Source organism: Glandiceps talaboti, chromosome 16 (genome assembly GCF_964340395.1).
Source record: "Glandiceps talaboti chromosome 16, keGlaTala1.1, whole genome shotgun sequence".
Classification (NCBI taxonomy): Eukaryota; Metazoa; Hemichordata; class Enteropneusta; family Spengelidae; genus Glandiceps; species Glandiceps talaboti.
In genome coordinates, this window is record NC_135564.1 from 2,012,829 (window position 1) to 2,036,546 (window position 23,718).

At 36.0% G+C, this 23,718-nt stretch overlaps 3 protein-coding genes across 6 annotated transcripts; 2 read left to right on the top strand and 1 right to left on the bottom strand.

Moving 5' to 3' along the window:
• Positions 1-3,281: 3,281 nt before the first annotated feature.
• Positions 3,282-9,404, bottom strand: LOC144447660 (protein lifeguard 2-like). The gene is made up of 9 exons (XM_078137737.1): positions 9,263-9,404; positions 7,738-7,982; positions 7,240-7,304; positions 6,669-6,722; positions 6,228-6,318; positions 5,856-5,893; positions 5,185-5,230; positions 4,554-4,733; positions 3,282-3,425 (listed from the first exon to the last, which is right to left on the bottom strand). Exons 1-9 carry the CDS (start codon positions 9,402-9,404, stop codon positions 3,282-3,284), a joined length of 1,005 nt encoding a protein of 334 aa, XP_077993863.1.
• Positions 8,350-16,271, top strand: LOC144447823 (uncharacterized). 3 transcript variants are annotated; one of them, XM_078137930.1, is made up of 6 exons: positions 8,350-8,395; positions 13,054-13,367; positions 14,198-14,323; positions 14,692-14,883; positions 15,506-15,595; positions 16,215-16,271. In XM_078137930.1, the coding sequence occupies exons 2-5, from the start codon at positions 13,095-13,097 to the stop codon at positions 15,557-15,559; spliced, it is 645 nt and encodes a 214-aa protein (XP_077994056.1). In that variant the 5' UTR covers positions 8,350-8,395; positions 13,054-13,094; the 3' UTR covers positions 15,560-15,595; positions 16,215-16,271. The 3 variants fall into 3 exon arrangements, with proteins under 3 accessions (XP_077994056.1, XP_077994054.1, XP_077994055.1); XM_078137928.1 differs by lacking the exon at positions 8,350-8,395 and adding an exon at positions 12,025-12,115; XM_078137929.1 differs by lacking the exon at positions 8,350-8,395 and adding an exon at positions 12,826-12,961.
• A 1,241-nt stretch (positions 16,272-17,512) lies between these two features.
• On the top strand, positions 17,513-23,139 carry LOC144447580 (uncharacterized). 2 transcript variants are annotated; one of them, XM_078137654.1, is made up of 5 exons: positions 17,513-17,594; positions 18,248-18,528; positions 19,718-19,885; positions 20,217-20,367; positions 22,563-23,139. In XM_078137654.1, the coding sequence occupies exons 2-5, from the start codon at positions 18,334-18,336 to the stop codon at positions 22,586-22,588; spliced, it is 540 nt and encodes a 179-aa protein (XP_077993780.1). In that variant the 5' UTR covers positions 17,513-17,594; positions 18,248-18,333; the 3' UTR covers positions 22,589-23,139. The 2 variants fall into 2 exon arrangements, with proteins under 2 accessions (XP_077993780.1, XP_077993781.1); XM_078137655.1 differs by lacking the exon at positions 17,513-17,594 and adding an exon at positions 17,686-17,980.
• Positions 23,140-23,718: the final 579 nt, after the last annotated feature.

The following is a 23,718-nucleotide window of genomic DNA, read 5'->3' on the forward strand; positions in this document are numbered from 1 at the left end:
ACTAGTATAATATATGTATGATTAAATAGTCTACATGTATGAACATTACAGTGGTCATATGGATGAGAATTTGGTATTTATTGTAATGAACTTATTATTTTGATTCACATGAAATTTACTAGTAACATGGAAATTTAGTGGATGTATGCCAGAGATTGAAGTACACAAAGAAATGATGTACTTCAGAAATTAAACAGAATTTTGTTTTCTTAGTGTGTCAGGTGAAAAAAAAAATGTATAGTTTAGAGCTACTTGCTGAAGTGGTATGTCTGAATTCAAAGTCACATGACATAGTTGTGATGTCTAGTACTAATGCATTACTTACTTACCCTAACTGAAAATATCTCTATTATATTTGAATTGCCCCAGAGAGTAAATTATTAGATTCTGCCACATTTCATTGCAATGTTCATTGTTGTCAAATGTTAATTTAGTACTGTCTCTTATAAAATATATAAAAAACATAAGTACTTTATTATTTCAACAGTATTTCATATTTTTGTAGCCTACCTGTAATCTTGAAGGACTAAACGCTACTACACTATTTCAGCTATCCTAACTGTAGCCTACCTGTAATCTTGAAGGACTAAACGCTACTACACTATTTCAGCTATCCTAACTGTAGCCTACCTGTAGTCTTGAAGGACTAACACTACTTCACTATTTCAGCTATCCTAACTGTAGCCTACCTGTAGACTTGAAGGACTAATGCTACTACACTATTTCAGCAATTCGAACTGTAGCCTACCTGTAGACTTGAAGGACTAACACTACTACACTATTTCAGCTATCCTAACTGTAGCCTACCTGTAGACTTGAAGGACTAACACTACTACACTATTTCAGCTATCCTAACTGTAGCCTACCTGTAGACTTGAAGACTAACACTACTACACTATTTCAGCTATCCTAACTGAAATAGTGTAGTAGTGTTAGTCCTTCAAGTCTACAGGTAGGCTACAGTTAGGATAGCTGAAATAGTGTAATAGCGTTAGTCCTTCAAGATTACAGGTACCCTAATGATTTTGGAAAACAAAAACAAAAATTCGTATGTAGCATGATGATAGCATTATGTGTTTATTTGCCTTACATCCAGAGAATGTTTCTGTTTACAAAACATAATAAACATTTGGATAAAGTCTTAATGTATCTGAACATGGAATACTTCCATGATCTGAACAACTACACATTTTCATTGCAAAGAAATCTCAAATTCTACTAGTGTTTATGTATCACCCATGAGACCAATTGATAGTGTAGTTTTCAAAATTTATGGTTAGAATTTACTCAAAGATGTAACATATATTATCATAACACAATGGTACTACTACAGTAAGTTGCTGGTTGCAAAGAACAAATTGATATCTGAGTTATGAAGTTGTGAGAGGGTATACGTATAGTCATTAATTGTACTAAAATGCTGAAAATTTATAGTACTTGTTCTTTTGTGTTGTACCATACTTAAAGCTGCAACCTGTCATGCTTGTTCTGTAGATTGTGACAATTACTTAAATCAAAGACTGCTCACGAAATCCTTGTATCAGCACAGGCTTTTTGTGTCTCAACATTATGGAAATATGTGCAAGTTTATATTTTGGTGGCCATGTTGAAATCTCCCACAATGCCATGCAGTGTCAAAGTTCAAATGTTTACAGAGTTCATGTTGACTCAGAGCACTAAAAAGATCATTAGTGGTCTGAGATGTTGATCATATTGTTTGTGGTGTATGATGATGCCTCAATAAATGTATGAAGCTTTATATGTTTTTAAAACTAATTGACAACTCTATCATTTTGACATCTTACGAAGTCAGCCAGCAGCGTGTTATCCAGTGACCTTTGACCTCATGGAATCTAAGATGGCCTCCTAAGTATAAATGTATATGAATGCTACAGAGAATAAATGTGTAGTATCATAGAAAAAAATATGAGACCAAATATTTGTCACCTTTTTATCAAGCCTTTATTCCTAATAGATTATTTAATTAACATTTGCATACACAAATATAAGTGGTTTTGTTTTATATTCTATGTTAGTGCTACTGCCAAAGTCAAAACACAACATATGCAGAATAGTGTATTTTCCTTGTGCATTTCTGTATGCTTCTTTTTTTGCAATATAAATGAAATAGTATAAAAATGTAAATTATTTAATAAATGTATTCTGTGAATCGTTTTTGTTTTTCTCATGATTACCATGTTATCTAGAAGTGTTAATGATATGAAGTTTATCTTATTTTGACCCTTGTCAGTCAAGAAGGTAAGAGTTTGTCTGAGAGAGTGGTACCCTTATCAAAATTCCAATTGTGCTGTTTAATGTTGTGATTTTGTTTATAATATACAACTGTTGATTTAACACCAAATACTACATATTGTGTTACTTGTCCCTGTTGGCAATTGAACAAGACTCCATTGAAGACATAACCCCCTGAAACTGATATGTTATATAGCAAAGTTATAATGCAATGTTGAATAGTGTCTCTGTGTGTGTATGTATATGTGTGTGTATGTATGCATGTATGTATGTATGTATGTATGTATGTATGTATGTATGTATGTATGTATGTATGTATGTATGTATGTATGTATGTATGTATGTATGTATATGTGTGTATGTATGTATGTATGTATGTATGTGTGCATGTATGTATGTATATGTGTGTATGTATGTATGTATATGTGTGTGTATGTATGTATGTATGTATATATATGTGTGTGTGTGTATGTATGCATGTATGTATGTATGTATGTATGTATGTATGTGCATGTATGTATGTATATATATGTATGTATGGATATATGTATGTATGTATGTATGTATGTATATGTTTATGTGTGTGTGTGAATACTGCAGTTAATATACATGTTTAAGTTAACATAGAAATAGTGCACATCACACCACATTTAGTATTATTTACAACTGTCAACTGTCCATTTTAACATCAGGTGTGTTGAATATACATTGTTTTACATATACAAAAATTCATATATTACATATCTTGATTAGAATAATACTGTATTATGAATTATGTGAAATACAATATCTTGGAATTTTATAGGTGGAATATGTTTTTGTCTTTAAAATCTTCCTATAGTTTCTAATTTCAGAGATTTACACAAAGATAAATATTATTATCTTCCCATGACAACGGGCACAGCTAACTACTCTGAAATGTTTTACACCAAGAGGTTAAACCGTAGGGTCTATGCTTAAACTGACGAGATTTGCTGATGAGAAGCGTTGGTAAGGTTAGGGCGCCATCAACGTCGAATCGCTCACGTCTAGCCCTTGCCAACCAAAGCCAATATAATAAGAAATATATACACAATATCGATGTAGAGGTTCATTGCAGCAAACACGTATTCTTCTGGACTATATTCAAACTTCTTTCCTCCTAATATCATCTGAGTATCAATGGCTAACCACTGAAAGATAAATGAAAAAAAAATCTTCACAATCAAGTACAAAACTGTCTGACAACAAGTAACATGTAATTTATTCTCAGTACTAAATACAGATGTGGTTAAAAATCCGGAAGAATATCCAAGTCGTTTTACGAAGCCGTTGAGTCGAGATAGATGTGGTCTGTTTTTGTTTGTCTCTGTATCAGATCCAAAATGCAATTATAATATTTGTATTGAATCGTAGGCAAAAATAATATTTAGCTCAATATTTCAAAATATTTTGTAAGCGCAAGTTTAATTTCAGTGATCAGCGTAGATATTTTTGTTTGCCCGGCAAATATATTCCTTTCTATTACCAGTCATTTCGAAAAGATGAAATTTGTAACATATTTCATTCATGTCTCATACCGGGAGTCATATACGTCACCTTCTGAATCTGTCAGTACAGCAAAACTTACACGTATTTTATTCTATTTTAGTCTAAAAGGCTATCCGTTCGGTTGAATCTGAAGATCTCTTTACTCACCAAAGACATTATTATTATTATTATTATTATTATTATTATTATTACTTTATTATCCCTCACGGGGAAATTTGTCTTGCAACAACACAGAAAAGCATACATATAATCTTACACATTAAAGTAGTACTAAGAACAACAAAAGTACGAAGACAATAAAAACTGTGTAAAAGACTACATAAAAACATTCACATTCCTTTACTTCTTACATTCTCTGGTTAAGTATTCTGATGGCAGAAGGTACGTAACTGAGCCGAGCACGACGTGTTCTCAAGGATAAAATTCGATACCTGCGACCCGAGGGAAGCATCTCAAAATACTGAACTAAGGCATGGGCATTATGTTAATTACTATGTGGATTGATTCGTTAGAATTTGAACTTCATCTCAACACGTCATCCTGGAGTCATCCATGTGTCATTGAGCTAGACGTAGACTGTAAGATACGTCGTGACGTTTCGCCCTCACCGGCCTCCTCTAGGGGTTGGCCGATGTTTGAGGGCGCCCCGTCACGGCGTTGCTTACAGACTAAGCTAGACGAGGTACGTGTAAAGATATCTTCAGATTCAAACCCAACGGATAGCCCTCTAGACTATATACTGTTTTGATGATTAATAAAGTGTTTCTTACCAAAACGAAAAGAAGGGCCGCAACGAAACCAATGAGGGTATCTGAAATATTCCGCCACGTGAAGATAGACAGAAATCCGAAGAGCAGAAGAGCCAGACCCAACATAAAAGCCACGCCTATGAGCTTTGTAAAGTCAAACTTTGTCTGCATGCAGAAAATTGTGACTCCGATACAGACGCCCTAGTGAACAAACCACATGAACATCTCTCAAATGTATTTTTTTTTAATAAATTAAATTAAAGAATCAATCAATCTGATTAAAATCCGATGTAGATGTCGGCTAATCATTCATTGCTATCTTACCTTCGTTATTTAGCTTGAATTGACCTTCGTAGTACATGTTTACATTTTTAGCCTGGTAAGATAGCAATGCACGATTAGCCGACATCTACATCGGATTTTAATCAGATTTAGAATCGATTAAATAATGCGAGATTTATTTTATCATTTCTGATTCATCTGAATCCATTAAACCTGAAAACGTATGTGTACCACTAACAATAATTTTCACAATGCATCTCTGACAGTTAGTCATCCAATATTAAATTTTAAAATAAAGTAATTTGTGACAACTTCTTCCATTTGATTGACATCGTGAAATCGACTTACAAAGATATCATGAGTTTCTTACCAGTGTTATAAAGATGCATATAACTACAGCTTTACTGTCGTAATAACTGTCAATAAACCAAACATAATAAAAGTCAAAAAACAATGAAAATGAAATATCGCTTTCAAAGTTTCTCTTGAATGAACCTTTAGGAGATGAAAACAGTTCCTCTGACTTTCAAAAATAAATGTTCTATTTTTCCTTCTATTCTGTCTTTTCATTCCTCTTGTCCTTCTACCCATAAACCCCATCGTCGTAAACCGTAGCCTCTTTTACGGCACCGTCCATCTACCCATAAACCCCATCGTCGTAAACCGTAGCCTCTTTTACGGCACCGTCCAAGACGCCCGTGTCGCAGTGTCGCGGAAGAAAACCCTGATTTGCGAGAATGATAAACACTCTCTTCTTTAAACTCTTATATTTCAAGTCTATCTCGTCTCTCTGTGTCCTTTCATTCTTCTAAATCTGTCTTTTTGGGTTTTTCCTTCTGTCTGTCGCCGTCTCTATTAAAAAATTGGTCTTGCTGTCAGTTTACTGACATGCCCCCCCCCCTCTCTCTCTCTCTCTCTCTCTCTCTCTCTCTCTCTCTCTCTCTCTCTCTCTCTCTATCTCTCTCTCTCTCTCTCTCTCATTCTCTCTTTTAATTTGGGTGATATAAGTTCCAGAAGTATATGAAATTATGACCACAATACCTTGCAATGGTGCCAGTCATATAGCTAAGTGACAATGTCTGTAAAGAGAATAATAATGCATCAGAGATTAGAATTCTAAGTTTCACAAATTCCGTTATAATTTTGGAATAATCATTCTGCAATTTTAATTTTCCACGTAGTATTAATTATATTACTATACTAACTATATTCCATGTAGTACACGTAGATTGATAGTCTGTAAGGTACGCCGTGACGGGGCGCCCTCACACACCGCTCAACCCCTCCCACAGAGGAGAGCGGCAGAGGCTGGTGAGGGCGGAGCGACATGGCGTATCCTACAGTCTAGTCACACAACCAAGTCAAATTTCAAAGTCACCTCCGCATTTCCAATATGTAGAACCACAGACTTACCAGTATACCTAACATTATGATGTTTATTGGGTGTCTTCTGCGCAGTGATACAACGCAGGCTAAGATGATGTAAACGACGAGGAAAACAACGCTGAAAGAAAAAAGAAGAAAAACTGAAGGTGTTATGTTATGTTATGTTGTGTTATGTTATGTTATGTTATGTTATGTTATGTTGTGTTGTGTTGTGTTGTGTTGTGCTGTGTACTTTGTGTTGTGTTGTGTTGTGTTGTGATGTGTTGTGTTGTGATGTGTTGTGTTGTGTTGTGATGTGTTGTGTTGTGTTGTGTTGTGTTGTGATGTGTTGTGATGTGTTGTGTTGTGTTGTGTTGTGTTGTGTTGTGTTGTGTTGTGTTGTGTTGTATTGTATTGTATTGTACTGTGTTGTGTTTTGTTTTAAATGGATATTTAAATGGATTATGAAATGTGTACATCAATACTTACTAAGACGCGATGTAAAATCCAGTGTTAGCTTGCACCCATGTTTTGACTTCTGGTCTGAAATAAACGATACATCAACATGCTGACATAATCCAAATGGAATTGGAACTGTTTTAAAGATACAGTCGTTTAGGGAAGTAGAATATAGCAGCGCCACCAACGTCCACATTTCGTATTTCAAATGCCATGATAACAGTTTTTTTGTATCTATTTGATACTTGATACTTTATACTATTTGTCATGACAAAGAGACTGTCGGAAATGGCCATAGAATGTCATCATCAGAGAGTTTCCAATTAACCCTTGCAGGAAATCCCCAAAAATGACCAAACATATGTCAAGTGTAGAAGGACTTCTTTTTAATTCAAGCGATAACAGTACTTACTACAAGTTAGTTACACACAGATTTCTATGAGAATTGGAGATTTTTAAGAACGTGTGAACTCCTTTTCGAAAAACAACCATCTTAATTGGACGATGGATAATCTAGGAATCGTGTCAAAAAATACATCTATTTTTATATTCAGGTCGATTTACAATTAACAAAGAATAAAAATGGTAAAGAAATACTTACACAAATGTAAATATACAAACAATCCCAAAGGTGACGAGTAACTGAATTGTAAGGGTTATATAGACCTGTACAATATGAATGAAATGAAGGCTACAATAATTATAACGAAATATTCTTACTCTATAATTGTGTCACAGAGTAATGAATCACTTTTACTTTCTTTCTTTCCTCCTTTGAAAGTGTACTCGTCTGCGCATGTCGGTTAGTAGAATATATTGATTAAAAAATAAATGATGAAAAATTTCTTTCCAGTTGGTAGTATTGCCATTACAGGCAACAGTTAGCTCATAGCCAGCCAACCAAATTTTTAAAAACCATCGCAATTCTCAGTTATCAGACTCACACTAAAACAACAGAGCATATTTGAGGCCCCCACCCACTAGTTACAAATGACCGGTCCCTGATATTGGACATGTTACTCTCACGAACTAGCCCAGCTGAACTTGAACGTACAACCTATTATCTTTATCGTGCAGATCTTATGTAACGAGACTTTACCTTTCTTATGAATGTTCTTCTAACAGTTTTATCAGAGAACGTATCTGCCGCACTGAATCCCCCCTCCTCATCTACACCTTGTCCTCCGTTAGGTTCATCAACTCGAACGTCAACAGCAGTGCCGTCTTCAGGAGGTGGCTGGGGCAACACTATCGGCGGCATCTCATACGTCTGTGGCTGGTCGTTATTTGTAGAGAGTGGTGGGTACTGGATTGGGTATGGGGCCTGCTGAGGATCTGTATACCCTACATGAACATTAAGTTTGAAATAAAATATATGTATAAGAAGTCTTTAAAATACTTTTACCATTAACAAATAAAGCCCCAGTGGCCATGGCTACAAGTTTAGAAAACAGATTTCCTTAAACAAGTAAAAATTCTTCTAAGATTTGACGATATATATTATATATATATATATATATATATATATATATATATATATATATATATATATATATATATATATATATATATATATATAGTGATAATGCTGTGCCATGATTCGCTAGAATCAGTCACGTGATAGGAAAATAGAATGACTATTTCCGGGAAATAGTTCCATCAACTTTTACATGGTCACGTGACCACCGCGCGTTCACAGCAGGTCAAAATGGCAGCTTCTGACGATGTCGTCTGCCACCGCGAGTTCACAGCATGAGGTATATTATAAAACACATATTGCCTGGCCTATATTCGGGCTATAGCACCCGTTCATTATCCCCTCGTGACTGTGAGTTACCAGAATCACATCAGCCTTTGGCCTCGGGAAATAGCATCATGTGATTCTGGGAACTCACAGTCCCTCAGGTGTAATAAACGGGTGCTATAGCCCTCATGGCCAGGCAATATGTGTTCAATATGATAATTTTCAGTTTCATTCATTCATTTCATGTGTAGGTTTACACTTATTTATTCCACAGAAATACTATCCAATTTATTCTTACAACAAAAAGTATTTAAAGTCAAACCTGTGGCGTGTACACCAAAATTGAATATATTATTATTAGAGTAAGGTACTACCAAACCAGAAAGACAATAGAGTTTCATACTAGTGCCTAGTGGTGGTTTTACATTTCATGACAAAACAGGCACTGATGGCACACATGTACATGAAAATGTAATACTGTTAAAACAAATCACCATTTTTGTTTTGAATCTTCCGACAGTGATGTTGATTTGTCCACAGCGACATAGAATGCATAAGTTATATTCTTGCTCGCCATCGGTGTCTGCGTTTTGTTTTATATAATTTGTGACAAAAATCCTTTAGTGAGACGTTAAAAACATTGTGCTGCCTAAATGATATTCTTTGGTCACTCTGGTTTGGTAGTACATAGAGCTAACAGAAATATAGATACAGCAAAAAGACAGGTACAATTCAAACGTTGTGTTATGTTGTGTTGTGTTGTGTTGTGTTGTGTTGTGTTGTGTTGTGTTGTGTTGTGTTGTGTTGTGTTGTGTTGTGCTTTCCTGTGCTGTGTTGTGCTGTGCTGTGCTGTGCTGTGCTGCGTTCTGTTGTAACTTACCATAGCCTTGTCCATACATTGGTTGCTGTCCATAGTTGTAGCCGAGATATGGTTGTCCACCACCATATGTTGGTGGAGGTGCACCTTGATACCCACTTTCGTAATCAGGCTGTTCGATTGGTGTAGGATCCCTAGTTGCCATAGTGACACAACTTGTCCCTTATCAAAGTAAATAAGAGAGTGTAATATGTTTGAAATTTTGTAGCCTGTATGTAGCCTGGCGAAACAGACCACGTGGATTTGGATTTCCTTGAATATGTTGATTTATTTCTCAGTGTGCAGGAATTAGTATGTGTATCAGCCACAATGGTAACCTACCTATGTGACCTGCAAGGTGTGAGTGTGAATGCAACCTATCTGTGTGACCTGCAGGGTGTGAGTGTGAATGGTAACCTACATATGTGACCTGTAGTGTGCCGTGAGTGTGAATGGTAACCTACCTATGTGACCTGCAGGGTGTGAGTGTGAGTGTGAACGGTAACCTACCATAACTGTAGCCTACCTGTAGACTTGACAACGACTATCACTACACTATTCAACTATTCCGCTATCATGACTGTAACCTACCTGTAGACTTGAGAACGGCTATCGCTACACTATTCCACCATGATCATAACTGTAGCCTACCTGTAGACTTGACAACGGCTATCGCTAAACTATTCCGCTATCCTAACTAACATTTCGAATGTTTGAATTTTTGCTCCGTTCACTATAAACGAGAACGGAAAACGGAGCAAAAAATCAAAATTGTCAGTTAGGATAGCGGAATAGTGCAGCGATAGCCGTTGTCAAGTCTACAGGTAGACTATCAGTGAAGGCCTAGTGTATGCAGGGACCCCGGTAGGGATATTGGTTTACTTAATATCTAAATATGCCTACTGTCATCTCATCATTGAGAAGTTAACTATTAATAAAGTCAACTACGATATAGATCTAACATATTCTGATAATGTGTCCATAACTCTTCCATTTTACTTTGATCCTGGAAACAACATTTCATAGTTTAAAGATAGCCATATTTGCGTCTCATATACCGTTATACGGTAAAAAAAGTGACTTTTAGTGTATATTTCCCCTCTGAGCTGATGTACACTCGTTAGAGTTTGACACCGTTTAGTAAGCATTTTAAGTTGCGTAAATGAAAAAAAAATGATATCGCTCGAACTCATAATGAAACATTATATAAGATCAGTTCCTCTATGGTTGGCCATCTCAGAAACAGGTCGATCAGCATACAAGTTTACCCAATAGAGTGAATTACGTATATTACTATGGCTAAACATGGTCATGCGAGATTTTTTATGATGGGAAAGAACACTGTAAAGTCTCCTCTCATGGCAAATGGTCGTGAATGTGGGCCGTTACGACATTGGACAGCATAAACATAACAAATATCTTTTTAATCAAACAGGTTGACAATCTTTTGAAATTAATATAAATTGAAATTATAACTCATAACTTACCTTGAGTAGTTCCTAAATATTGTATGAATCTCAGATGTATGAATCTCAGAAAACAGAAAAGCCAGATCGTGGTTCAAAGTCAGTAATATGAACACGCATTCTCTATGTGACGAAGACACTATGTGATGTCAGATGAACAGAGCCTAACGACTACGTCACGGGGTCGGAATCCTTCGATATCAGATTAACCTGATTGTTTATTAACCACTTACGGTAATCAGTAAACTGAATCGGGTATCATCGATCTACATGTAGGCTGTTCCACATCCAGTGGGTCTCGATCTCGGGGATGGTTCATCGATAACTTTTGTTGCTCCCAATAACTAATTTTGCCACATATAGAGAATTTTTTTTAGAATCTGGAGGTATGTTATATATTGGATACAACTAAAAGATAATGATCGGCAGTGTCATGTATATGTCAGTATAATATACAAAATATTTAATTACATGTAATAGTTAAGGGTCACGCAAACGGGTAATATTACTATTAATGCAAAAGGTTACACGAGATTAATGAAACGGGTGGCTAATTTCATTAGTTTTGGGTTTTTTTAATTTTCCAACTCCCGTGTGAATAAATTATTTTCGGTACATCGATTTTACTATGGGAGAACCTTCATGCTTAAAATAGAACATACAGGCCGTGCTCTGAACATTGTATCCGAGTGAGTACGAATGACTCGATAGTAACGTCATTTACTGCAATTATTTGGTCACAGAGATGATGTGAATAGACGTTTTAATTGCTTTCCGAACACTGGTTGGGGTTTTATTTGATAAGTATTGAATAATGTAGGGGACAGACAGAAAGACAGACAGACAGACAGACATACATACATACATACATACATACATACATACATACATACATACATACATACATACATACATACATACATACATACATACATACATACATACATACATACATACAAACATACATACATACATACATACATACATACATACATACATACATACATACATACATACATACATACATACATACATACATACATACATACATACATACATACAATCGTGTTCAATTGCAATTTTCTTTTTCTCTAGTGATGTGACAACCTGACGCAAATACATAATAATGACGTTTATTTTGCATACATAGAACAAATACAAAACATGCGATCATTCGTTGATATATAATTATAAAGCCATACAGTACTTAATATCAGTTTAATCTTCAATAGTAGACACAAGCGTACACATGTATCACCTGGTATTGTCTTAAGGGTCACTCGGGTCACAACGACACGGTTCAATGCTTAGTACACCATTTCACACAACAACGTATACAGCGCAACGTCAACGTAAATGCTGACACGAATTCACAGAATATAATCCAAACCTGAGTCCAGACACAGAAAAGGTGCGTATCTCTGATGCTTCATCTACAACCAAGGCTTTTAGCAAATTCTGACGACAGAATATGGCCGTTCATTGTGTCGAAGCCATGTAAATGGTCGAATGCGTCTATATGATCACCTTGTTCACATAGATACATAACGCTAAATGGAAAGCAACCTTGTTTAATTATTCAAGGTCACAAATTCTTTAATGAAAGCGTTTCGATGTTTAAAATGTTTCGATGGCCTCCTTTACGTATATGTATGTTGGAAGAATGAATTCTAATGTACAGCAAACATGTTAATCGTATTAGCAACGCAGGTGAACTTTGCTCCCTCGGTGTGTTTCATGTTCAGGTGTCATATATAGCGCGATATCGTGTTTTTAAATTGGAGTAGAGATGTCGGCGATCAAACAAACATATTGACGACTAGTATTTCAATTTGCTATTTCAGCTGGTTTAAACATGGGATAAATGTGTGTGTGTGTGTGTGTGTGTGTGTGTGTGTGTGTGTGTGTGTGTGTATGTGTGTGTGTGTATGTATGTATGTATGTATGTATGTATGTATGTATTTGTGTGTGTGTGTGTGTTGAAGAAAGAGCGCGCGAGAAAGCGAGAAATATGAGAGAGAGAGAGAGAGAGAGAGAGAGAGAGAGAGAGAGAGAGAGAGAGAGAGAGAGAGAGAGAGAGAGAGAGAGAGAGAGAGAGAGAGAGAGAGAGAGAGAGAGAGAGAGAGATTTGGGGGAGAAGTCTAGACTGTAAGGTGGTACTAGTACGTTGTGTCGTTCCGACCAGTTTTTTTGTATAAACTAGGAGACTGACTTTTTGTCACAAACCGCAAAAGCTTTACAGGTTCAACGGTGAAAGGTAACATACAAATCGATCTGTTCAATCAATTAACGTTTCACTTTGTATTGTAATGTTTTTTAAATAATTTATTTCTATTGTTGTTGCCACAGACACGCATTTGCTACCACATAAAGACTTTGAAAGCTGCAAAATGAGACGTCGACGAGTTGGTGAGGATATGCCACGGAGGAAAAAACGACCCAAGAAATCTCAATCAATGTCAGCTATGTCGGTAGAAGAATTGTCAATCTGGGCAGAAAAAGCAGTTCACTCATTCACACGGAAGTACTTTAATTTTGAAAGTATCTGTTTCGTAGTTATTGCGATAATTTGCCCTGTGCTAGGTGCAGCAATCTTCGTCCATTCCTATCAGTCCTATGACAGTTCATATGCTAAGTTACTGGGGACCATTTATTTGCCCGCTGTAAGTATACATTTTGACGTTTTTATGAAAATGATAGTAGACTTCTGTGGCGCTCGATTCCAATCATGGATGTCGTATATAAGCATCTTATACACAGAAAATTTAACTCGCTATCAAATGTCGACTAATATACCAATAAATCTTGTCCTTATTACTTGTATGTGTAGCGTACACTGTCATGGTTACAATTGTCACCAGTAGCAACTCGTAGTTGCCATGTAAATGAAAATGATCTCACCTGAAATAGGGCATCGTCTGGAATGATGACACAAATCTTACTAACATCAATGCTGAATTCAAAATATTTATCTTACCAGGCAATTGAAATGTTAACTTAAAAATGATAATTATGCAAAGAAAATATAACAATATTAGTAAGATTTTAGTCAATTTATGTTTCAGATGGAATGGTTTCATGTATTGATGTCAAATCATTGAGTCGGACCATATACGTTGGAGAAAGACTTCAACGTCTGTGGTCAGACTTGGTCGAATTGCGAAAGTCATACATTAGACTGCAGTATACGTCGTGTCATTCAGTCCTAACCTAGCTGCAATAATTGTAGCGTCTTGCTATGGTTTTGAGGGTTTTTTCGTCTGTTTTGGTGACTTTTTAAGTTTTAGTGTTTAACCCGCACCTAACTAAAACTTAAAAAGTCACCAAAACAGACGAAAAAAACCCCTCAAAACCGCAGCAAGACGCCACAATTATTGCAGCTAGTCCTAACCATACTTCGCACGACACGGCTGACACGTCGTACCTTACAGACTAGTATGTGATTGGATTCATGTAGCAGTTGGTGAATTCTGTTTGTTTTTCATACTTTTAGATTATGGCCTTGGTACTAATGTCATTGCTACACCAGTGGATTGGAGACAAACGAGGAGGCAAGGGACTATCCAAAGCATCAAGGAAAGCGATATCCTTTCTAACGCTATGGGTTACAAGGCTACTGGTAAGTATTCATTTTATGCTACAAGTGTTCTGCTACGTAACAATAATTGTTTAGAATAACAATTTACAATACCAATGTGAAAGTTTAGTCATGTCACGGCAGTACAAATGCTTACCAGTATTCTGTACTATATTTTATTGCCAACTGAATAAATCTAAAAATCTAACTATCTTACTTGGAATTAATCTTGGAGAAAATATGATAACCAGGAGCGCTTGGGAAATCGCAATACAATGTTCTCACTATAAATACTTTCACGAATAAAATAGCATTTCGTATATCATAGAACCTATGTCTAATCGCTATTCAATGTACCGTTAATGTCTCTCTAACTTGTTTTTAAAATTTGAACTATCTTTTTGACACAGACCGTAGTGACTGTTTTGATGCCAATGGTCCTTTTAGGAGTTGTTGTGCTACAGCCGACAGACTTTGACTCACCAGACACCGATTACACCATAATCGTATTGATATTTGTAAATGCGTCTCTATGGGCTGTTTCTACATATCCAATGTTAACTTTGGCATACCTAGGCCGTGTTAAATTGACCGGTATTTTGGTGAGTATCTACATACCCAATGTTAACTTTGGCATACCTATGCCGTGTTAAATTGACCGGTATTTTGGTGAGTATCATGTTTTTCAAACCATGAGCTAGGCGTGTTACTGTGAGATGTATACAGGTGTGTTTTGCTTTGATTTGTGTTGCATGCTGGGTTATAAGAGTATCGTATATTTTATGTTGTTCTATGTAAAGTGTTTCCCTTTTTCCTTATTTGGTTATACATTTTTTCTCAACTTAAAACTGAGATGTAGTTTTCATTGTAGTACAAATAATGTTCACATTTGTAAATTTTGGATACATTTTGCCGAGTATTGTGCTGTTCATTGAAATTAACATATGATGGTAATAGTTATTCAAGAGGCAGGGCATGTCATGTCCGTCACCATGGTAACTCTATGAATGTATGTACTGTACATTTGATATTCAGATCTTAAGGAGCATATTACCATAATCATAAATGAAATATTATAACACAAATAGTAAAAAAGTCGGGGTATAAGGTTATCCAAAGATAATACAACACTCATACCGGATTCACACTTTAGTCATAACAAGTTGAATTTTGTTTTACTTTATGTGTACCCATCTCTGTCTCTGTCTCTCTCTCCCTATATAGAAATTGATATTTGAACGCAATGGTACATCACATACCAAGAATAGCAAATCATGACGTCACACATAGAAGTTGTGAATTCTAAAGATGCAGGTAATACATGTATAGTGTATCTCAAATTGCACGTGCTATACATTGTTGTTGTTTTTTCAAAAGCTAGTCTAATGATAATATGAACATTAATTTAAAAGTACGTACCATTCTAATAATTTGAAAATTAAATTAATAAATATAATATATAATTCTACAACTATTCTATTGAAAGTAGTTTCAGTTCCATGAATTTTCGAAGAATAATCCTCTTCTTTGGCTTCCTCTGCAAATTTACTTCTATGGGCATACTACGACGGAAAACAAGCTACCAGCAATCTAAGATAGACTAAAACTAATGTTGTTATATGTTGTAAATTACACAAAGTGGGTTATAGCAGTACTGTGGTTATGTAAATATAGTAACCTAAGATGGTGTAACACTCTGGGGCCACTTGAGGAAAATCTGTCATCAGAAACGCCACCCTCATGTGAATGTAATTGCATCAACAGGTAATTGATAGCTTATATCAACATGTTGCAACAATAGGTTTACTTTGTGTTTATCAAAGTTTGTTGATAACTTGTTTTCCATAGCAGTACATACTTCAAAGTTCAATCCTCTCAACTCTATACGGTATATACTGTCACTAACTGACATCTCACGTGTTTATATTTACAGACTATCGAACACTTACACCAACAAAGAAAAGTCACAGTCGAAGACTAGATTTGTAGAGTCGAGTATATCAAACAGATTCCGTTTGGTTGTTTCCTTTTTAATCTACGCAATATTTCAAGTATCTGAGATGTATTTTTCATATTTTGTAAAGATGTGAATATTCGAGATATGCAAATGAAGTACAATTTACCTCAAACAGCGTATTGTAATAGTGGATTAATAATAAATGGTTTACGAATACTTACGGTATTATTCCCCTTGGAAATATAATTTTAAAAACTTTGCTGTTACTTTAAAATGTGTTCAAGAAAACGCCAACATATTCTCACACAAAAATCGAGGAAAAAAATGGCGGATCATCGTACAAATCTTACTGCAAGATTTGTCGTGTCACTCTGCCCTCACCGTCCTCCTCTGAGAGGGATTGATCGACGTGCCATAGAGGTAAATTGATACACAATCATCAAGTTGAGCCATTTTAGAATTCAATATGGTGATGAATGGGGGGGGGGGTTACTCCTCAATATTTCAGACGGGGTGTGCTGCCAAAATTCGCTGTTGATACGCCTCTTTTATAAAGCATACCAGTTTCCTGTAATATCAACTTGAACATCTATCCAGGCACGTTTAATCCAAAAATATACCATTGTTATGTATTTATAATCACGATCATTCGGTCATAGTTTATACCTTTATTCCGATACTGTAAAGGTCTTTCTAAAGCATCAAGACGTTTCCTATGTTACCCCATGATTAGAGTATTTTCAATTTTCAGATGTAAAGTCGACCCATGTTTTCAATGGGCGTACCCCCACCCCCACCCCACCCCGTCGGGTGCGCCGTTGATGCGTCTCTCTTTAAATAAGCATACCAGTTTTCCTGTAAATATCAAATGATTGGGGCATGAACTGACAGATCGATGACATCACTATATGAAGGTCACAGTTGTCACGGTTGTAAACACTTCCTCTTGGTTTTTTTGAATAGAGTTGTTTCAAGAGATTACCCCCTTATCAGTGCTATTATTACAAAAAAGGAAATCTTTATAAACTAAACTGAATACGAAATACAAACATGGCTATGCTGAGCGATAATTCCGCTATTAAATTCTGACAATTTAGAAATACTCAAATAAAATATTCAATAATTAACCAGATAGATGGGGCATCATCGTTTAATTAAATTCTTCACCGAAGAAATTTATAAAATTTAACAGTGGCGTTCAATATCACGGTGTCACGACAATACTGTCCCCACGTCCGTATGATGACGTAACTGCCCATCCGTGAAGGGTTACAGGTCAAAGTTCACGAAGCAGCGATATAGTACGGAACTAGTATTATTCAGGGCTGGTGTTATTATATTTAGCAGAGTGTTCAGGTGGGTTTGATACGTTTATACCTTCTAACCATCTATATCATATGTAATGATATGTCAAAGGCTATACTACTAGTATGTTAGTGTGAGGGTGTCACCCAAGGCGGACTTCGCTCAGTTTATAAATATCGCTATATGCACATAGCGTACATAATGTTTAATACGTGACTAGTAACCAGATTCTAGGGGCCGCAGGGGGCAGTGCCTCTGTGTTATCGTAATGTTGTGGTAATTTGAATTTTACGTGTAATAATTTTATTGTCAATATTGATTAGCGAATAACAGCTGTGTGACTATTGGTCGACACTGATTATTTACAACCCGACGACATATTCCAAGTCAATATACCGGATACCGTGGAGTTGTTTTGAACAGATTTTTTTAAGGAAGTGAGTAACATTGTACAACTTATAAATCCATGGTCGTGAAATCAATTAGTAACTTACTACAAAATCAGACATGTGCTCGCCAATGAAATGTATTCGAACACGTAGTTTTAATTGTAGTACACAACGCTATAGTGGTGTTCATATGTTGACATTTGGTTTCTCCGTGGCACTTCTATGGTTTCTCTAATCGATATTGCATAGTAATTAGTACATGTACCTTTCAACATCCTATTGTTTTCTATACGTTATATTTATACTCCCTTCTAGTGAATAACTGAGGGCGGGTATCGTTGACACGGATCAGCAGACGTATCATAACATAAAGAGATGAGGTAGAACACAGATGTACAGCCATGGAAGAGAAGAAGGGGCTTGTCGAACGTACCCGTCTATCAGTAGAAAGCGGTGTTCGTCGACTTTTACGTTTGGGGTTCTACAAACTTACTGTACTATGGTTTGTGACGGGTTTGCTACAGTTGGCACTAGAGGAGAAGTTCTCACTGAGGGAGGAAAGCACCATCTCGGTTGGAAACTTTTTCATTCCGTTGGTAAGTCCATCGTAGGGGTGGTCGATTGTTTTTGTAATTTGTAGCCAACCACCTCTGTCAGGTATTTTACCTTAGTCAAGAACTATTGAGTGCAAAGCTACAATGTACGTAAGACTTATTGAAGGCCACAGTATTGACGGAAATATAATTCTTAAAATGTAGGTGGTCAAATTGACACGGTTCACACATGATGCGTTTCCGAGTAGCTGACTTTAAAATGTATATACCCAGACCACCATCACTATACAGTGTATATATATGGGGAAGTAAAAACTACCCAGCAAACGTTATCCTAAAATCCGCCCTACATCTGTTTTATTACATCTCCATTTTATTATTACATAATCTTTTATTTGATAACATGTTGTCAATGATCCCAGAATTTAATTCGATAGTTTCATTGTTGACAGCAAGTATTATGACGTAATAATATACACAGTATAAACTGACAATATCAAATCGTCGATCTAAAATATTTAATACTTGCATTGCATCACATTGAAGGAGTCAATGGTGATCAGTGGCCACTTGTGTCAAAATACATTTGTTAAATGTTCATCCACTTACCCATCCATCATTGTTATCTTTGCATATACATAATTTGACTGTTGCTAAGGACATGGTCATGGTTGGTAGGGCCAATTGTGTCAAAAATCTTGAACAATATCTGCAGAAAATGTTCTTGACATTGTATAGGAAGAGCCTATGGCTCAACAATTTATCGAGATTAAATAACGTAATAATGATGAAATGCACATTTCTGATGCGATCATTTTCATTTCAATACTTTTCCTTCTATAAGTTTACGGACAGACAGACAGACAGACAGACAGACAGACAGACAGACAGACAGACAGACATTTCACCATTGCTTATATTATAGCACTACCCCAGTTCATCAGTTGTGCTAAAAAGAACAACAACAACAACAACAACAACAACAACAACAACAACAACGACGACGACGACGACGACGACGACGACGACGACGACGACGATAAAACTCTAGTCCCATCAACTACAAAAATAGATATGCGAGATAGCTAATTTTGGGTCGACATGTTTTCACTTATTCGTTATGAATTAATAACGAAACAATAGGAATCCATAAATGATTTCCAAACCAAACAATATGATGGTTCCACTGTGTCTAATCAAATTCATTTTTGTTTAACTTTTATATTTTCAGATGGTGTTGTCTCTGCTGTTCTGTCCTTTCATCGTAGTTATTCTAAACTGCATTGAAGTCTTTATGAATAGTACTAGTGTCGGTCTTCTTGTGCTGGTTACCAGTCTTGTTAATGTTATTGTGTGGATGGTTTTACTTATTTATCTTAATGTATTACTCAGAGTTTTGGTGAGTCCACATCTACAAAATACATTTGATCTTCAAATTGGCTGTGTGATATAAATATATTTTAGCAGAATTCCTGACCAGATTTTCGTATGATTTCATCAGCCTGTCCAGCGTTTCTTTGTTTCAAAGTTTTTCAGAAGTTGTGATAGTGTTAACAGGCGTTGAACGTTATAGCTTTTGTAGTATGTGGGGGGGGGGGGTGCACGTTTATCAGAATGCTTGTACAGAATAGTATCAACTTGAACTGCATCCTTTGGATCCAACGTAGAGATCTTAGAGCAAATGCCAGTTTTTCACATTGTTAAATCTGTTTTTTACATTCATCGTACAGTGGAAACTACTCGGGATACTGATAAAATATCTCCTTCGTCCAATGTGTCAAATCAGGGGAGTTAGTGATGCTATTAATGGCGTCAACCATATCATGGCGTATGTTAGAACTCTGCGTGGACACGAAGCACCAAACAACACCACATATAACGGTAAATATAATACATCCTTATATTGTACGTGTACACAGCAAATCAAGCATATATCTAGTCCTTGGTAACACATACCGACGAAACACCCTGTTTTATACACTGACGGTTGAAAATAAATTATGATGACTCTCTGACCTTTACTAATGGACAGTTTGAGATAAATATACCTAATGCGTATTTGATAAAATATTGATCAATAAAAAGTCTCATTTTTGGACATTAGCATGGATTTAAAAAATGAAAGGTGCCGACTAGATTTCAATACAAACTGTCAAGTTGTCTCAGAGATGTCAACAACGTGTCTGTACTATGGAAACGAAAAATTACAAACAAAAAACAAACAACCAACCAACCAACCAACCATTTACACATAACATAACATACAAAAAGAAAATATGTGACATGAAGATTTTTAGTCAAGTTAACATTTTCGTTCATTGTCGTCTGCTAAACATTTAATTATTGATTCGTTAAATGTACCCCTATTTGGCACCATGCCAACCTTTCCGAATTTAATTTAATATGATAGTTATGAACAATTACATAAAAATGTAACTAAAATTTGTGGATAATCGGTCGATAAAAGATCATATTTGATAGACTATGACTCAATATCACATACTTCATCCAGTGTTATCATTTTGAACAATGAAAGTGCCGGGCTTCTGACACTATCCTCGTGACATATTACATGTACACGTTGGTCACTAAACTCGTAATGACTTGTTGTTTGAGATACAATATGTTAGGTATTTCTTTCACATTTTGGAAATTTATAAAGTTATAGTATGTCTGGAGATGTCAGTCAAGTTAAAGTTTAGTGTCCCTTCTTTCATTTCCATGACGTTCATAACTATACATGGTATATTGAACCCAAACACAGTAATTACAAATTCATGACACAGTTACCAATAGTCGTAAAAAAAGATGGCGGGAATGATTCACCAAAATCTAATGATAATCTTTGCATCATCAACATGTTAATATGCTAGTTTCATTTTATAATGACAATACAATATCTCAAAATATACAAACTTTTATTCTGATTTTGAAGTTTTTATTCCATTATTATACTACTCTCCGTCTCGTTCCTATTATTTCAACTGTGCTCAGTTTTACACAAAGAAATCGTCTACAAATTCGTTAATCATCAATGAATGTGTCCTCAATGTTGTTAACCATTTCAAAGACACGGTCTACAATCTGCAGCTGTTAACAACTGTCGTACTGCAACTGTCAGTTAACTCCTAAACACAGATGCTACCACGCCCAAGACCGTCTTTGCACCTGTTTTCCAGTAAAGTGTGTGTGTGTGTGTGTGTGTGTGTGTGTGTATGTATGTATGTGTGTGTATGTATGTATCTGTGTGTGTATGTGTGTATGTGTGTGTGTATGTGCGTGTGTGTATGTATGTGTGTATCTGTGTGTATGTGTGTGTGTGTGTGTGTGTGTGTGTGTGTGTGTGTGTGTGTGTGTGTGTAAACCCTCATCTATACCTGGTCTCGAAAACAGTGCCTATATATCTGTACCTTTATATCTAAAGACATGTCATATGACGACTTCACTACTAGATGATGTGTGCTGAAAGGGTACATTTATATAGCATTTGTTAATAACCCAAGCGAAAATGTTGATATTCTCTGCAGGAAAAAATGTAAATACAACATGTAATTGGAAAGATAACTCTGTTATAATATGAGTCCTTGCCAATTTAATTGATTTAATACTGAACTTTTGGGGCCAACGTCAGATTATATGGCTGCTATGTGCGGAATAGGGTTTCTATAGTGAATAAATAATTATACTGGGTAACATAACAGAGATGCAGATAATAACAGTCGTCGACGTTGAAGTATAACTTTGTTGTAGTACAGGCTCTCTCCCATTACGTTGGTTTGACAGAATTCTCTTGGAGTAACCATCAATTATTTTGTCCTTGGCTTCGCCTCGTAGAAAATAACAGATGGTACCGGTTACCCCAAAAGTGTCCTGTTAAAACACCTAAATGGACCTGGACCGTACTATAACACTATAATTGTCCTTTGTACAATTGACTGTGAGGGCAACGATTATCACTAATGTTTATGAAATCGTCACATGCCCGTCCTTTAAGTTTAAGTATAATGCTAGTATAATAAGGCAATATGCAATATTATATACAAAGTGTATTTATTTGTTATATGACTTCTTTACAGGAAACCGGTATAGTAAATCAAAATAACATTGCCTGCTAGCTGGAGATGGTCGAACACACTCGAATTTGTCCGTCTTCGGGTGTTGACTACATACAGAATATGGCTTCGAAGATGGATTTGCATTGGGAGAAAGTTCTGACAAAAATAATACCAGATGATTAATGAGGGCGCTATTAAGTATTTGGTAGCCCTATCAAACTTATATACTGAGAGGTTGATAGCAAAATGACTGTCACGTGACCGTTACCATTGCGACAAATGTGGGTAAACACATCATTTGTTGTTGTGTATTCAGCAGCTGCAGTAGTCGTCTAGGTTATATATAGAAGAGTATTATTTTTATGTATTTTAATGTCGACAATTGATTAGACTGCATAGCGACAGTATTAACATTCCGTTGGATTTCCTGTGTAAATTCAAAGACATACCGATCAAACTTTATTTCAGTGGTTAAATAGAGAAAATAATTATTACACGTTGTGCCTTCACTGCCACGCCGATGGACTAACTCGTCATTGGGTGTGGACTATTATATGTATATGTAAAGGTATACAGTTAGCAAAGAAATAAATGATGTTGACAATCTTCCATAACCGCCATTATCTCTTTCCGTTGGCTTGTGTGTGCCAGTGTGTGGGGTGGGGTGGGGTGGGGTGTATATGTGTGTGTTTGTCCTTTGGCTTGTGTGTGCCAGTGTGTGGTGGTGGGGGTGTATTTATATGTTTGTCCTTTGGCATATGTGTGCCGGTGTGTGGGGGTGGGGTGTATATGTGTGTGTGTTTGTCTTCCTGTCCTGTTTAGACAATACAGAAACTCATCGTCCAATCAGATTGTCATTTAAGTCTCTAAAAGAGACGGTTTCTACGACAACTTATGACAAATCCAGGTGCTTCCAAGCATCTAAGTTCTTGGTTATGATAAATCGCCATGCTTCCAATTCAAGCATATAAGTTCTAGGTTATGATAAATCGCCATGCTTCCAAGCAAAATAACCAGCTTATTAGTACTACGCTGTTATCCTATACGACATCACACAGTAGTGTATATATTAAAGTTCTATATAGAAAGACCTGGTGTGACGTGAAATGGAGATACACATTGCCATTTTTTTAGCATTCAAGTGAATCCAATACTATTCCGACTCATTTCTTCTTAA

Excerpts from the sequence above, each read along its gene's own strand:
- LOC144447660 (XM_078137737.1), bottom strand. The coding sequence starts at position 9,404 with ATGGCAACTAGGGATCCTACACCAATCGAACAGCCTGATTACGAAAGT. Across the intron at positions 6,723-7,239 it reads GTTTGTATATTTACATTTGT|ACCAGAAGTCAAAACATGGG; the intron begins GTAAGTATTTCT and ends CGTTTATTTCAG. Across the intron at positions 5,894-6,227 it reads TCATAATGTTAGGTATACTG|ACATTGTCACTTAGCTATAT; the intron begins GTAAGTCTGTGG and ends TTCTCTTTACAG.
- LOC144447823 (XM_078137930.1), top strand. The coding sequence starts at position 13,095 with ATGAGACGTCGACGAGTTGGTGAGGATATGCCACGGAGGAAAAAACGA. Across the intron at positions 13,368-14,197 it reads GGACCATTTATTTGCCCGCT|ATTATGGCCTTGGTACTAAT; the intron begins GTAAGTATACAT and ends TCATACTTTTAG. Across the intron at positions 14,324-14,691 it reads TATGGGTTACAAGGCTACTG|ACCGTAGTGACTGTTTTGAT; the intron begins GTAAGTATTCAT and ends TTTTTGACACAG.
- LOC144447580 (XM_078137654.1), top strand. The coding sequence starts at position 18,334 with ATGGAAGAGAAGAAGGGGCTTGTCGAACGTACCCGTCTATCAGTAGAA. Across the intron at positions 18,529-19,717 it reads GAAACTTTTTCATTCCGTTG|ATGGTGTTGTCTCTGCTGTT; the intron begins GTAAGTCCATCG and ends TTATATTTTCAG. Across the intron at positions 20,368-22,562 it reads AAACAACACCACATATAACG|GAAACCGGTATAGTAAATCA; the intron begins GTAAATATAATA and ends ACTTCTTTACAG.